Consider the following 15356-nt stretch of genomic DNA (forward strand, 5'->3'; position numbering starts at 1 on the left):
AATATCACATCAACATGTGAAAAGTGAAGGGGTCTAAATACTTTATGGATGCAATCACAAACACTCACACAAACACAACAGCGCATACATGCGTCAGATTCTGTCTTTCCCCTCCTAACCCTAGATAGCCAAGATCCAGGTCTTCCACAAGGCAAATTCATGTTTTGGAAACATGTCCGGTGCAGCTCGGGACCCATCTTGCTTGAGAGATGTCTCCACTCCCCACACCATAGATGTCTCCACTCCCCACACCATAGATGTCTCCACTGCCCACACCATAGATGTCTCCACTCCCCACACCATAGATGTCTCCACTCCCCACACCATAGATGTCTCCACTCCCCACACCATAGATGTCTCCACTCCCCACACCATAGATGTCTCCACTGCCCACACCATAGATGTCTCCACTGCCCACACCATAGATGTCTCCACTCCCCACACCATAGATGTCTCCACACCATAGATGTCTCCACTCCCCACACCATAGGGAGCGTAAAGAGACAATAATCCCCTCTATTACCACTAGCAAGTGTGATATTTAAATCAAGCTTAAAGCCCTTTGTTGGCGTGTTTGAGAAGGATCACAAAATATGATATAATTAGCAGCCACCGAATCATTGCTTTAGTAACCATGGTAATACATAAACATTGCACCCTGCATATATACATCCGAGACTTTATTCTTTCAAGTGAACCCAGTGAAACAACAAACAAACACACAGAGACACACACAGTCACACACATACACAGTCACACACACAGTCACACACAAACACACACACACACACACACACACACAGAGTGACACGCTCACACACACACACACACACACACAGAGAGACATGCACAAACACACACACACACATACAAACACACACACACATGCATAGTACCTAGAATTCCCACCAGGCACTATTTGCTCAAACTGTGGCCCCTATAGCTCTTCACTGAGCCGATTGCATCAGGCAGGCAGGCAGGGCACGGTGAGTGGAGCTCGAGTGGGGCGGAGGTGGGAGCAGGCTAAGTGCACAGCGCTGTGTGAGATGATGGCCGCCACAGCGGGGTACTCCGCACCCACAGACCACACGGCCAGCAGCAGAGCAGCAGAGCAGCAGAGCAGCAGCCTCAAGCCGCAGGGCCACAGTATGCCGGGGAGGGGCCAATCATACACAGGGACAAAGCTTAGCCTAGCTGTCAACTGGTTTGAGGACAAGTATGAGCTAGCGGGATACCAGAGGCTAACCTACATGCCTATTGGACATGTTGGTTAGCTAATAGTTTTTTTAGGACTGTAAACTATGATGGCTGTGTATTAGCTCGATACAGTAAGCAAGGAGACGTAAAGCAATTTTTTTCATCTAATTTTAGGAAAAGTGTCATAGTGTAAAGAACACACCACCATATGCTGAGTAAGAAAATAAAAGTTAGCTTTTTATGCAATCAGAATAACACTGCTATTTCGCAGGCAGAGGTTTAAACAGAAAATGAACCACTGTCAGCCACTATTAATTCAATTGATACAGTGTTTTTGAGATTTGATTCAAAACATAATGTTCCAATATTCAAGTGTATTGATATGGTCTTAGACCCCTGTAAACTATGTCAATTAAAGCTGACAAGAGACATAGCCCGAAGGTCTGCTCAGAGGGAGCTTTTCTGTTGACCATTATTGATGACAATATCTGATTTAAATTGTTTACTTTTGAGGTTTATATAAAAAAATAACAATTACATTTAGAGATGATTAGCAGCAATTCAATCTGTAAGGTCAAGAATGATAAATATATATACATTTTTAAGGGATAAAAATCAGGTTATATGAGAAGAAAACATCAACAAAAGAAAGGGACACGATAAACCCAGGGTGGTTTGACACATTAACCTACTGCCGTCACCACAGCTTGACCTCACCAACCAACGACTTTCCCATCTAGCTATTCACGCACAGGTGTGAGGAACAGCCTTGTTATTCCAGTTGCGCTCGCTCTCCCGGCACAGTGAGGGAAGCAGGCCGGCAGGAACGGGCAGCTGCACAGCAAGCAAAAACGCAACCAGTTCTGTCCCCCATCATCAGCCTTCGAGTTAAGGCCCCACAATCTTTAATCTAACCACCCTGCTGGTAACCATGGCATTGATGCTTGTGTGGCCCACTTGGCAAGATGGCACAGTCGCGGATAGAGCAGCAGGTCTGAAGCAGACGGTACGGTGGCTGCTCCGTGGGCACATGCCAAAGACCACATGTGTTCACAGTCCACAATATGGCAGTGGTGTACTGCTTTTTTTATTATTGCTGGATAGTTTGAAAACTTGCACTTTTTTTTTAACTTGGAATTACTCAATGGAATCCCAGTCTAGCACGGAATCACATTCCATCATAGAATAGGGATATTATTATTGGGTCCCGGGGTTCCCTTCAGTTCCTACTCAGACCTTTGGTCTGTACAGATCCAGGATGTCAGTCTGAACACTCCTCTACACAAGACAGGAAACATCTGTAGAAATGGATCGATTCAGAAAGGAATCCATTCAGACTGATTGAACATGTGGCCGTTGATTGTCCAAAGGATCACTTGAACATTCTTAGATGTTCCAGTTTTAGGCATAAAGAGCTTTGCGATCATCACACACACACACACACACAAACACAAACACACACACACACACCAGCCTCTGCTCCAGATCAAGACAGTAAGCCTTCCCTCATGTGTCAGACAGTCCTAACAGATTACTTTTGATGGACTAATACTATTAACAGAGAACCAGCAACACTCAGGAGCAAGTCACGTAGCATTGAGTCTAAAGCCAGCACGCTGATATTATCGGTTGATATTAGAATCGCAGATAAATCAGTATCAGAGTTTATATCTGCCGATACATTATCATTTAAAAAGAAACAGAGAGCCAAAGCTTGATCCTTCACCTGTGTTATTGCACAGTTTGTCCACCAGAGGGTGAACAGCAACACATTTGTTTCCTAGGCTACGAATCTTGTGTGATCTGATCTGATCTATTCTGAGACTGATGTCTTCATGGTAGGATGATAATATTTCACATGCAATGCAATACTTTAAGTAACATTATGCAACAATTTTACCTTAAAAACAGCTTAAAAATCATTTTGGTGGTACACTGACTTGTAATACGGAGAATGGTGTCACAGCACGCCTGGTGTGCCTGGTATTGCACAACTGGGGTACAGGGCTCAAGACTTCTCACGAGAACTACGTAATGCTTTATGGCACCACCTCACGCAACGATAACTAGACCTATGCGCTAGCTATAAGAGGAAGCTAGTGCAGTATTTTCTGTATGGAAATCATGGCAGAGGCAACGAAGAAACTGAGGAAGACGTTGTCGGAGGATAGGAATAGAAAAAGAGAGAGTAACTGAGCAAGAGACCTAACAAGTCAGGTGGCGAGTTGGCCTTCTTTCTGTTGGACTAGTCAGTAATAACTTGTTAGCCGTCTTGCTATGTCTTGTGTTGCGCTTGCTTGATGTTTGGAAAGTTGTCGACTGGCTAGTTTTCACCATAAACATCCCTGCCAATGTTATTAATGAAAGAATTTGACATAGGCTGTAACCTTATTGGTGTCATCACTGTCTCACACAGATTTATAATTTTTCCAGATGGCCAAGTCATCGACCTGTCCCGTCTCCTGCTCGTATCCAAATAAATTAATCTCACGTCAAAAAGTTTGATTAGTCTTCGTCAATCTCACGCAAATAAGCCTTGAAATTTGCAACCTTGAAAGACCCTCCATGAGAAAATTTACTTTTTTCTTCTGAACGCAGTGATTGCATCAGAAATTAAATTGTCATCCTTCCATCGGCCTAATCACCCATTTATCTGACTATTTCTGCATACCATGCCTTTGCTGGCCAACAGGGGGCCACCAAAATCAAGGACAGGCCTTCCTGACGCACCTGCTCCAGTGTTGGTAAAATCAGTTCCACTGGAGTGAACCCCATCTCGTCTCGTAGTGCCACTGCTTCAAGAGTAGTCTTGTCGTAGGCTGTTAAGTTACGCAAGAAGCCGCTTCAAAACGACCTTGTAGAATACGAGCCTTGCAGAGCTGGGAGAAACGGAGAGGCCAAATTCAAAACTGCAAACGGTAACCCTTGGCAACCGTGGACTCAACCCAAAGCAACACTGCACAAGCACACCAGAGCAGGATGTGTGAACCAAGGCAACCTGTCGGTGGCAAGCTCCGCAGGACATTGAGACCCTCTTGTGGAGAGACAAGGGGCTGAACACTGCATGTATTTAGGCTCATTTGGCCCCCGAATCTGAATGAACGCAAACAAGCACATCTTATTTGAGGCACTGTTGCAACTACTAACACACACCTTTATTTTAATGTGCCTGAACAGGGGGCTTGAGAAATGTACTATCCCTGAGAAAAACAGATGGACCTGGACCCTGATCAAGAGATGCGCGTGTGGTTCTCCCGAAAACAACAGCCCCTTCCGTGTTCAAGTGGTAGCTAGGAAGAATTCGGCTTCTTCCTTCTCACCGTGGTGTCCGCAGACTGAAGTGGACCCTTGTCCGACGGCTGCTTTGGTGGCACATTGGGAGATGCAGATGGAGTGGCTCTCTTAGGGGGTTGAAGAGACACAACAGGTCGGCGAGCACCCACTGGTGGTCAGGGCTTAGCATCTGTCTGGGTAGGATGCTTCGGAGCGCATCGATCTGCTCTGTCTGCTTCTTTTCAAGTCAAATGACACATAAATAGCGTTGAGTGACTGTTCTAACAGGCCACTCAACTGCCAGTTTATAAGATGCACAACAGTAGAGGGCGAAGAAGGAATTATCCATCTCAATATTTAGCTGGGCTAAACAGTAGCTAGTTGGAGACATGCCACACTTTCAAACCTGTTGCAAACAACTTTCACAAACAGCGCCGCTCAGAAGGTCGACACACCAATAGAGGATGCTGTCGAACAAATCCTGTTCGTAACAGTTTAACTACTTCAAGACAAATTTCAAACAGCTTTCAGCCCATCATTTTTTTGATTACTTCTGCGAAGGGAGAGGAGGTAGTGATGTACAAATGTAGTAATACACAGCCCCAAATCTGCTTGAGGTGGGGAGTATGACATCATTTAGCTCGTTAGCCAAAAGCTAATGAAGCCAAACATTGCCCCTTTAAATCCTCAAATATCGATTTATCGAGTTATTGGTCTTAAAAATATCCGTCAGGCTGTAACGGAGTCACTAAATGTACTCCCCATCCTCATCAACATTTAGTCTCACACGCATTGAAGCGTTTCAAGCAGAACCGGTGGTTAAGGCCCCCCCCGGATCATAAGACATTGATTGCACATGGTGCCGTTAAAAAAGAAAAGCTAATGCTAACTCAATTTGCAGTCAAGCTCTAGCTCAGGGCAGCTGCGATCACATTAGACCAAGGCCAGCGGGATTCGAGAGAGGGATGTTGCCACAGAAGCGGTTTGTTTCGGGGAGCAATTCAATAGTGTGTGACCCCTGCTTCATCACGCCGCTCGACAAATTAATTTTCGCTCAGCCTCACTGAAATGGGATCAATTCACCAACAGGGTAAAGAGCCATTTGTCATGTGGTCAATTGGGTGCGCCGGTCTGCCGGGCAGCATTGAGATCACCAACGTGATCAGGCGGCCTGGACCAGGAAGAGGCAATTAGCTCAAAAGGGCCTTGCTGTGAGGAACAATCAATGGTGAATTAAAAGATCAAAATAGAGTGCTTAGATGTGCACTCTCTAGCTGACTTTTTCCACACAAAAAAAAAAGTTTTGTTTTGTAATTGGCCAGAGGGTCTGGGTCTCAGGGACCTTTCAGGGAACTTTTGTCCCCGGACTGGCTGGCTGGCTGGCTGGCTTATGCAAGATATTTATTCAAATCAGGCTCTCTCTCTGGAGTGTTTGAGAATGTTCTGCACAAACAAATGGTGAAATGAATTTAAATCAAACTCCCCCCCAAACATGGAGAAGGTGCTCCACTTACAACCTGTTTTATTCTGCTGTGTCACATCCACCCCTACTCTTATTACATCTATGGACTATAACAGGGTTGGTGCCAGGTGCCACCTTTATGGAGACATAACCTGCAGCCCTGTGATAATCTCGGTCACATTTATACCACTTCCTGTCAGCAACCTCTGTCAGCCATGCCAACTTCTCTGCCTGCTGTGACAGACAGAAAATGGAAAAGTATAACTCTGACATTACCTAACGAGCCTGTCTGCCCTTCCTGGCTGGCTAGCTAGCTCCATCAAAGGGCCTCTGGATCAGCTGCTTACATAACGTGTTTATTCAAATAAGCCCCTCTCTCACTGTGGTGTGAAGATCATGGACCACTTGCATGGGTGAATTAATTACGGCTACGTCTTATAATGTAACCATGGCGACATGGTCCAAAAAACAGCCTAATAGTAGGGTTGTCATCTGCGAGTCTGAAATGACTCTGTATGCATTAAAACAGCTCAGAAACAAAAGGGCTCTGTCCATAGCTTTGGCACCAAAATCTTCCCTCTAAGAATTTTCAGAAAGGTTCTTCAACATGTCCAGTAGTTGATAAATACCTGAGTGCTCATATCGAGCAAAATGGCTTCTCTCTGCACCTCAGCATGTGTGTGTGTTCTGTGCTATGGACAAATTGCATGAAGGATAAAAATACCCCACACCAGATAACTAATAGAACCTTTTAGAGGTGCTATTTTAGATCAATTAATAGTTTAGACGACACCATTCTTTTGGGGGGGATAAGGCGTGAAAACCATAGTTGGTACCATTTACCAGTGTACACAAAGTGATCTAGGATAGATTACATATGTTTCAAACTAGGATGATTTGTGCCCCCTCTGTAGGGGTGACCAGCTGTCAAAGCCTCCCACAGGACGCCAGGCACATGCAGACACACAGGGCCCTCAGCAGCTGCTAAGACCAGCAACAGTTGGCACCGCAGTGTACACAACCAAGATCCTCGCCAAGTGAAGAGGCATGAAACACTTCAAACACACACACTATACACACACACACACACACACTCTCACTCACTCACTCGTTTGCTCTCTTTCTCTCATCCCCCTCTCTGTTTCTGGCTCAACATCTCTTATTTACTTTGACTTTCCCTCTTTCCCTCACCCTTCACTGTCTGGCTGTTCTGTTTGTCTGTCAGTTACAGAGAGAGAGAGAGAGGTGGGTGGGGGGGTAGGTGCCAAGACAGAAACCTACAGGGAGAAGGAAGAGGGGAATAGCAGGCCTTTGGTAAATAAAAGCAGCAACTTCTTGAAACCCTCTTTCATGTGTTCAGGGGTTACACTCTCAGATATGACAGAGAGCTGCTCCCCGTATTCCCTATAAGGGAAGTCTCAAGGCTGGTGTGATAACCGCAATCTGCCAGTCCTGTTTAATGTTCTCCTCAGGCACAGCAAGGAGTACACCCTCGACTTTAAAAAAAAATCAACACTGCATTTTGATGGCATGGAGAGAGAGAGAGAGAGAGATGCTGGTCGGTAAGGGGAAAAAGGCTTGTTGAATGGCTGGGGGTAAGAATGAGAAAAAGAATAGTGTGTCGTCAAAGCGGTAACCATGGTTGCAAGCACAAAGGCACTTTGCGCAGAGAGAGAGAGAGAGAGAGAGAGAGTTGGAAAAGTTACTGAGTTCTGCACGGAGGACATGGCCACTCTATTAGTCACTCACTGAATGTCATGTGACAAAGAAGGGTCATTTAAGTTTGTGTTTGACATTTAAATGAAATTACATAATGACAAAAAAAGGAACTGTGAACATTTATGAATGTACTTTCGTAACAGTCACAGCTACTGATAATGGGCTTAGTTTGTAACCTAGGCTTGCTGATTCACTTTTGGCTAAAACATTTCAACAACAACCATTTGTCTAACATTTACTCACATGTTTGCAACTCTGTGCAACAATATGCCACTTTTTGTTGTATGGGCAAATAGTTATGGTATCATCTTCACATTTTTATGGCATATGGTCATTTGAAGGACAGATAAACACACCTGCCATTCCCACTAACCATCCTGGCAATGCACTATGTAGTTCTGTGGTCCTGCATCCTGCAAAGCTTTCACAAAATGACATCACCAATTATCATTTTTGCAAGCCTCTTGCTAGTTTTAGACAAAAGCTCCTTACTGTTGCGCTTTAAATGTCACTCCACTAAGGAAACTGAATTCAACTGAACACTGCATCAATGTTGTCAGAGTTAAAGCCCCCAAACTGTCATCATGTGTCAAATGATATGCAGTGCAGTCATTACATTTAAATACACTTTAGATAAAGTACCTAATTTGCTACATGTAAATACAGCCACATCTTGATATCACCATGCTGGTTTGGTGGAGCCACCTCATCCCTGTGATACTGCAAGAGCTACATGGAAGGCAGGTTTGGGTCTAGAACATTTGGAAGAGTAAGGTTTCCATTATGCTCCTGTTGTGTTTGTGGACCTATTGCCAATATACAGCCTTTCGCCTTAAAACAATCTGTAGCATTGAACAGGATGAGGCCTATTGGCTGCTTAGATAAGGTGAAGGGCATGCCAATCCCAGTTGAAAAGCAGATGGAGACTAAACTGTTCAGGGTTAAGAGAACCACACAAGGTTAAGAAGACCTGCTGTCAACAGGGTGGCGAAATCAGCTGTAATACTTTAATGTAAAAAAAAAAACAGTTCTCATTTGAGTATACTATAACTATAACTAAACAAGATGTGCACAAACTTGACAAACTACATGACTGGCAATACAATAGAGAGGTATACAATAAAAGCTACACGCTATATGGCCAACCTCTTGCAATGTGCGCTACTACTAGCTGCGATCAGTAAACTATATATGTCAACCACATATATCTAGGAGTTCTGTTCCAAAACTAGCAAACTAACTACCTAAAAGGCATGCAAAAACCTTGCAAACACCACCAACAGCCCAGTTGACACTGATAGAAGCTTGCCAACACACTAACTGGTGTCTTTTGGCAGTATAGCTGGCAATGTCATGCGTATGAAAACTTTTTCTTCCATTTTTGCAGGGTGTCCTTCACATGACCATATGCTATCAAAATGAATTTGAGGATTGTACCAAAACTAGTTGCCTATAAAACCATACCTCAAAAAGTGTCAAATTGTTGCATACTGTTACTGTAAAAGGACACATCTTTGTTATCCTCTGGAGGAGGTAAATAGCATTATTTTCACCAAGTTAGACTACAGGTATTGCATGATCCACCCTCTTCAGAATGCGAAGTCAGGGTCATTTAAGCTTCTCAAGGGATTTGAAGAAATGACTCCGCAAAGGTCACTTCTTTAGACGGGTCATGTGATCATCTCCAATGCCACACAAGCCTTGTGCCAGTCTGTGCCCCAACTTCCACCCTCTGTCTTGCACTACCTCAGAAAACACTTCATATTTATAGCACCAGTGGTTAAGTGTCTATCCTATTTTTAGTAGTGGGAAGTCTCATGTTGGTAGACTGTTCTCAATTTTCTAAATTAAGTGGGTAAATGTGCTAATGGACCTGGCATATGTTTCACAATATTATACAGAAGTACCAGAATTGAGCAAAACATAGTTTTTATGTTCCATTCTGTCTGTTTAGGGTACGGATAGTGTGCCGTATATGATCCTTCTTGACTTGCTCAGCAGGGGGTCAAACGGCCTTATTAAAATCACATGAATCTCTCAAACGACACTCGTATGAGAAGAAATCACTGAGGTGTTGTGACGCAATAGTGTCTTGGCACAAGCTCGCAGAGGGCATGTCTTGAAAATCCAGTCCAGCAGCAGTAGCATACAACGTTAGGCTACAATCACAAACCTTGTTCAAATGTGGGTCCATAACTAGGGCAAATAAAGCGTGCATTTGACACCGAACCAACTTCCCTAACTTCACTTGACATCATGCCGGTGATATAGTAGCAGAAAGGCAGAAGCCTCACACAACATCCCACCCGCACGTTTGACAAAGGAGTTTAGCTAATAGCTAACCCACATACCGAACCCCGAAGCTGTCATTGAGGCGCGTGCCATCATTACATTGTAGCTGCAGTTGGGAGTGGGACACGGAAGAGACCCTCTCACGTCAGCTGTTTACGGGACGGCAATGGTAAATGTCGCTTTTAGAGCGATGACGAGCTCTAAAACTACTTCTGCAGTTTATGCTTGATCCCAGACACAATAGTTAAGTTATGACGAGAACAGGACATTCTTTAAAATAGCAATATCTTACCTTTGCCTTGCCGGCCTCTAGCTTTTTCTGTCGCTCCTCGTCTTCCATAACCGTTGTCCCTGTAGCTGTTGGAGAAAGAAACGGGCTTCATGCGAATTGTCGCTGAATAGGAGCCAAGTGTTTAAATAAGACTGGATGTGAACATTAAGCAGTCTTATCCTCGGCCCTAACAGCACGTCGGATTCTCACACTAGGCTAAGTGCTGACTCCATTCGACAGCCACACAGTCGGCGCCATGTTATCCACGTAAACACACGAGACTGACTAAGATGACGTCACGTAGGTGTCTTTCTCTTCCTATTTTTTTCTTTTTTAGTAAAGCTTTACTTTTTTCTTTTTCTTTTTTTTTCTTTTACCGGGAATGTGTTTGAACACATGCCTATACATTTGTTTCAGGAGAGAGTTTTGCGAGATAACTATGTCAACGACTTGCAACAACTGGGTAAAGCCTCTGTATGAAAAATTAATGTGAGGATGCTTGCAGCATGTGGGACCTTAGGCTTGTGATAGGCTATAGGCTTACAAAATATCTTTTGATTATTTTATCCACTATGTCTTAATCAGAAAATATAAATAAATCCCTTCAAATGTCTAGGCTTCAACACATTATGCATTTGTTTAAAAGCTACTTGAAAGGTAAATATATGTTTGATTGAATGTCAAGCCTGTATTGTTTCGTGGTATAAACACTGAAATAACATGGAGAATATATTCAGATTTAATAAACAAGGACACTTGAATCAGTGTTATTTCTTGTTCCAGTAACTAACAGAAAAGGGTGCTGAAGGCTGACAACTTTTAGTTATAAAAATGTACTTACCACACTGAGACTAAATTCAGAAATAATTTTTGAGTTATCTACAATTTAAATGTTTGCAATACTGAATTCATCCAAAATAGTCTATCCTACTTGACAACATCCGAAGATTGAGTTACTACAGACCAGTCAATGCACTCAAACATGATTCGAGTGGCCTAACACACTGCCTTCGTGGTTTTTCTGCTGAACATACCACCACCAGCTGGAGATGATGGCCTCTCCCTTCGACTGACAGGCGCTGAACAGCTGATGGTCTGGCAAATCTTGAATTCGACCCATCGTCTCTTGGACATCCTGCGCTTGTGGCGTCCGTGTCAGGGTAGTGTTTTCGAACACACCTGTAGCCTCGCACGGTTTGTGTGGCACTCTGAGGGCGCACAGAGAGCCCCAGTCTACAGCCCAACTGAAAGTTCTCGCCATCCATTATTGATGCATGAGGAGTGTGGTGTCAGCTGGTGTAACTCAAGCAGCTACACCATGAGGGGCACGTATTACAGCTTGTTTCTGATCAATGGAGGGCTCTGTAGTCAAGACTCTAGTCAAGACTATATGTCAACAGTTTCACAGATATACTATCTATGACTATAAGTTCACTGATAGTGATAATTTCATTCATAGCAGGGGTGTGTGAATACCCCATAAATGATTAGAGCATGCAGTAGTTGAAGGGTATAACAACATGTCTCGTTGTTATTCAACAGTGAAGTAGACAGTAATTAAGTTCTCGATACCCTTTTTATTCCCATGATCAAGAGAAAGAGGGAGACAGACAGACAAACAAAGAGAAGTTTATGATGATAGGTTACTGTGTCTGTCTTGGTAAATTGCAAGGGCCTCACCCAAGAACTTCTATCCGAATACACTTTTCCATTCAGTGTGGGTTGATAATATGATCTTAGTATTGGTTTATTATTTATTTATAATCTTCATCTGTATTATTATTGAACAAAGCAAAGTCACTGAAGCCATTTACCAAGAGAAACTCTCCTCAAACCAGTCTGTCTGATGTAATCAGAGCCCCTCATAATGTTATTTATTAAGTGTGTGCTAAACATTGACAGAAAATTGACGTTGTGAAAGGGTGCATGTGGTGCTCGGGAGCACCGAGCGTGTTCTGTTAGGAGCAAATGAAACGGAATGCTTGCGAGAGAACGTTGCAGATGCCTGTGATGAAACAGTGATTAGGTCCCTCCAACGAGACGGCGCATCAATAAGTGGCGAGTGAAGACCAAAAAAAGGAAACACATCATACATGCCGAGGGCTGAAGGAAAGGAACACAAGGGAACACAATTTGAATAAGGAAGATAGTGTGATAGTGTAGTGGCTATTTAAATTATGCATGAATGAAGGATTCAACGAGAAACACATGGAGGCTGATACTCCTTTTACAGGTAGAGTCTGGAGGGGACTCAAGTGGACATCTGAAGCAGATATAGACAGCTGCAATGCAGCAAAGGGGAAAGACATGATTAAATAACATTGGTTGCCTACACTTAGCTAAAGCAATCCATCCTAGATGCAAGAGTGGCGTAGATGGATGAAGTTGTGTCAATATATTGCTATAAGCTACGTATATAAGTTATATAGCAATATACTGAGGATAACAAATATGAAACATGTTGAATGTATAGGACCCCTACAAACCACATGTGTATGTGAATGCTTCATTTCATTTGTCCTATTCTGTAATCATTTACCAATAACAATAAAACAAATAAAAAGATTTAAAACAAAAATAAAAAACGAATTCATATAATGACAGTTACATTAGATCGTACCAGTATACATTTCTTTGATTTAGGCTTCTGGAAATAGTATGTGATCCCACTTAATCTGAAGCTATAATTGAATGGATTAAGTTGTGGCAATGACATTGCTATAAGTAGCTTTATGCATTGAGGATAACTTGAAGATAGCCCTGTGTATGTATGTGTTTTGTTTTATTTGTCCTATTCTTTTAAATACAAATAAAAACCCTAGGCTATAGCCTAGGCTTAAGAAAATATGTGATCCCTATTATTCTGAATCTCCAATTTAAATATTTGAATATATTGCTCAATCATTCCAGCTGAGACAAAATGTAAATAATAAACTGAAAATTGAGGTGTATGAAAAGTAGTTTGTTGTTGGCTACTATAGCCTACTTTGAATGTATGTAATCTTGAAAAACTGTCTTCATAGCTCCCTGTTACCTTTTACACATTTTCTGCAGAAGGGACCATACGAATGTGATATTTTATAGCTATCCAATGCCAAACGATATTTATCTTGTTTAAGTACTGCGGAGCAGGTTCGTCATCAATTTATCATATGCGGCCATCTATTGCTTGTATCGCTTACTCCAAGACGCTAGGGGTCCTCATCGCAAAATAACAAACTGGTAGATGTATTGGCTGTCGACTTACTTGGAAGCTGGGACTGACGGGTTTTCGAAAGAGATACAAACCCTCTGTAATGAACGCATTTCTACCTTCCAGCGGCACAAGCAAGGGCAAGTGAAATAAAGCTGAGAAAATGTGTTTTCTCCTTATTGTGAAGCTGTTTTGTAGTTTGATGTTTCTGGTGATAATGAGGGAATGCATCTGCTTTACGGCGTAGAATAAATCACACACAGCTAACTTTGTTGATGTTGTTGAGGCTGTGTCGTCATACTTCTGTTCACACATTTAGAAGAAGTTAGCATTTAAATACAATAAACATAGCATAGGCTATTTCTTTACAGCCTGAGGGGAAAAGCCTTGTGTTATATATGGACTGACACTTTCCATGGCGTCTTACGAGTTACATCGAAAGCATTATCACTGTAATAGCCTGTATTTGCATGTAGCACCTGTCAGACAAAATAACTTGATAGATTCTCCTTCTCACCTTAGGAACAGGCTAGCGCTGACATATTATGGCGCTACCCCAGATATGGGCTTCTCTGGGTCTCCAGAGAATTCTCCCTCAACAATCTTTATTGGCTTCTCTCCAATGGGTCCGAACCTTGGTCAGCTATACCCAAACTTCAAACGACGAGAACAGGTTATTGCTTAAAAACCTGAAAATGCTGGGAGTGGATGTGAAAATGGCCCGTAAACGTCAACCTGGTGTTTTGAAGAAGGCCATCACCAATGAACACGGACTGGTGAGCTTCCTGCAAACCAAAGGGGCCAGCCGTGAGGTGGTGGCCGGTATCATCACGCGCTTCCCCCGCTCCATCACTCGTTCTGGGGAGCACCTGGAGGAACGCTGGCAACTGTGGCGGAGCGTGTTCCAGAGTGATAGCGAGATTGTCAGTATTCTGAACCGTTCACCCGAGTCATTCTTCCGTTCCAGCGACAACGACAACTTGGAGAAGAATATAGTCTTCCTCGGTTCGCTGGGACTGGACTCCAAGGACCTGCATCGGCTGCTCACCACCGCACCGCGCACCTTCTCCAACAGCGTGGAGCTCAACCGTCAGATGGTGGACCTGCTGCAGGATGTGTGTTTAAGCCTAGGTGGGACAGATCCTAGTCAGTTCGCAAAGGCTATCATATCAAGGAACCTTTACATCCTGATCCGCAGCACGAAACGTGTTAAGTCCAATGTGGAGTTCCTTCAGTCTTCACTGGGACTGAAGAACTCGGATCTGCTGGTTCTGCTGCAGGGAAATGGGGCAGAAATCCTGGACCTCTCCCATGAAATCCTCAAGAGGAATTTTAGAATGCTACAGGAGAAGCTGGACTCGCTGGGCGGCACCAAGGAGGATGCCAACAAACTCCTTATGAACTATGCTTCAATACTCTTTGTTTCTCCAGGGCGGTTGAGCGACAAACTGGACTGCTTGCTAAAGGCAGGAATTACTGTAAGGCAAATTATGGAAAAGCCAAAGGTCCTGGACTTTAGCCTTGAGAACTTGATGTGGCGACTAGATGAACTAACAAAGGTTGGCTATGACTTCAACCAGAATGGGATTGCTGTTTTGGATAGTAGTCGCAAGCGTTTTGAGGCCAAGTTAGAGAAGCTGAATTCTGAAGTCTGAATTTATTACATTTTTGTTGATTGCCTGCATAATTTGAAATACAGCTTTCTTTCCATGTCATGTCTGACTATAACTGAATAACGTTATGCATAATTATGCTATTTTTAATTGAAAACTTGTCTTGGATCCATGGTGAGGAAACAAGAAATACTGAACTGTGTTGGGTGGGTGACAGGCTGGCTATGTTTGGTCAGATTCATTCAAAACACTGTTCAACCATAAATAAAGAATATGCTATATGGCTTTTCAGTGCAACTGTGATAACTTGGTTTTCCTTTCTGGAAATGGTGTCTA

General features: G+C 43.2%; 2 protein-coding genes across 2 annotated transcripts in view; one reads left to right on the forward strand and one right to left on the reverse strand.

Moving 5' to 3' along the window:
* akap9 (A kinase (PRKA) anchor protein 9) overlaps positions 1 to 10951 on the reverse strand; it is an 85955-nt gene extending 75004 nt beyond the window's left edge. The window contains exon 1 of the mRNA XM_031586672.2: positions 10236 to 10951. Coding sequence (XP_031442532.1) covers positions 10236 to 10283 — 48 coding nt within the window. The 5' untranslated portion in view covers positions 10284 to 10951. The remainder of the gene's footprint in view (positions 1 to 10235) is intronic.
* A 2326-nt stretch (positions 10952 to 13277) lies between these two features.
* Positions 13278 to 15317, forward strand: LOC105904923 (transcription termination factor 1, mitochondrial). The gene is made up of 2 exons (XM_012832874.3): positions 13278 to 13547; positions 13930 to 15317. Exon 2 carries the CDS (start codon positions 13953 to 13955, stop codon positions 15060 to 15062), a length of 1110 nt encoding a protein of 369 aa, XP_012688328.1. The 5' UTR covers positions 13278 to 13547; positions 13930 to 13952; the 3' UTR covers positions 15063 to 15317.
* Positions 15318 to 15356: the final 39 nt, after the last annotated feature.

Source organism: Clupea harengus, chromosome 19 (assembly GCF_900700415.2).
Source record: "Clupea harengus chromosome 19, Ch_v2.0.2, whole genome shotgun sequence".
Classification (NCBI taxonomy): domain Eukaryota; kingdom Metazoa; phylum Chordata; class Actinopteri; order Clupeiformes; family Clupeidae; genus Clupea; species Clupea harengus.

Coding starts and splice junctions, on each gene's coding strand:
- LOC105904923 (XM_012832874.3), top strand. CDS start 13,953: ATGGCGCTACCCCAGATATGGGCTTCTCTGGGTCTCCAGAGAATTCTC.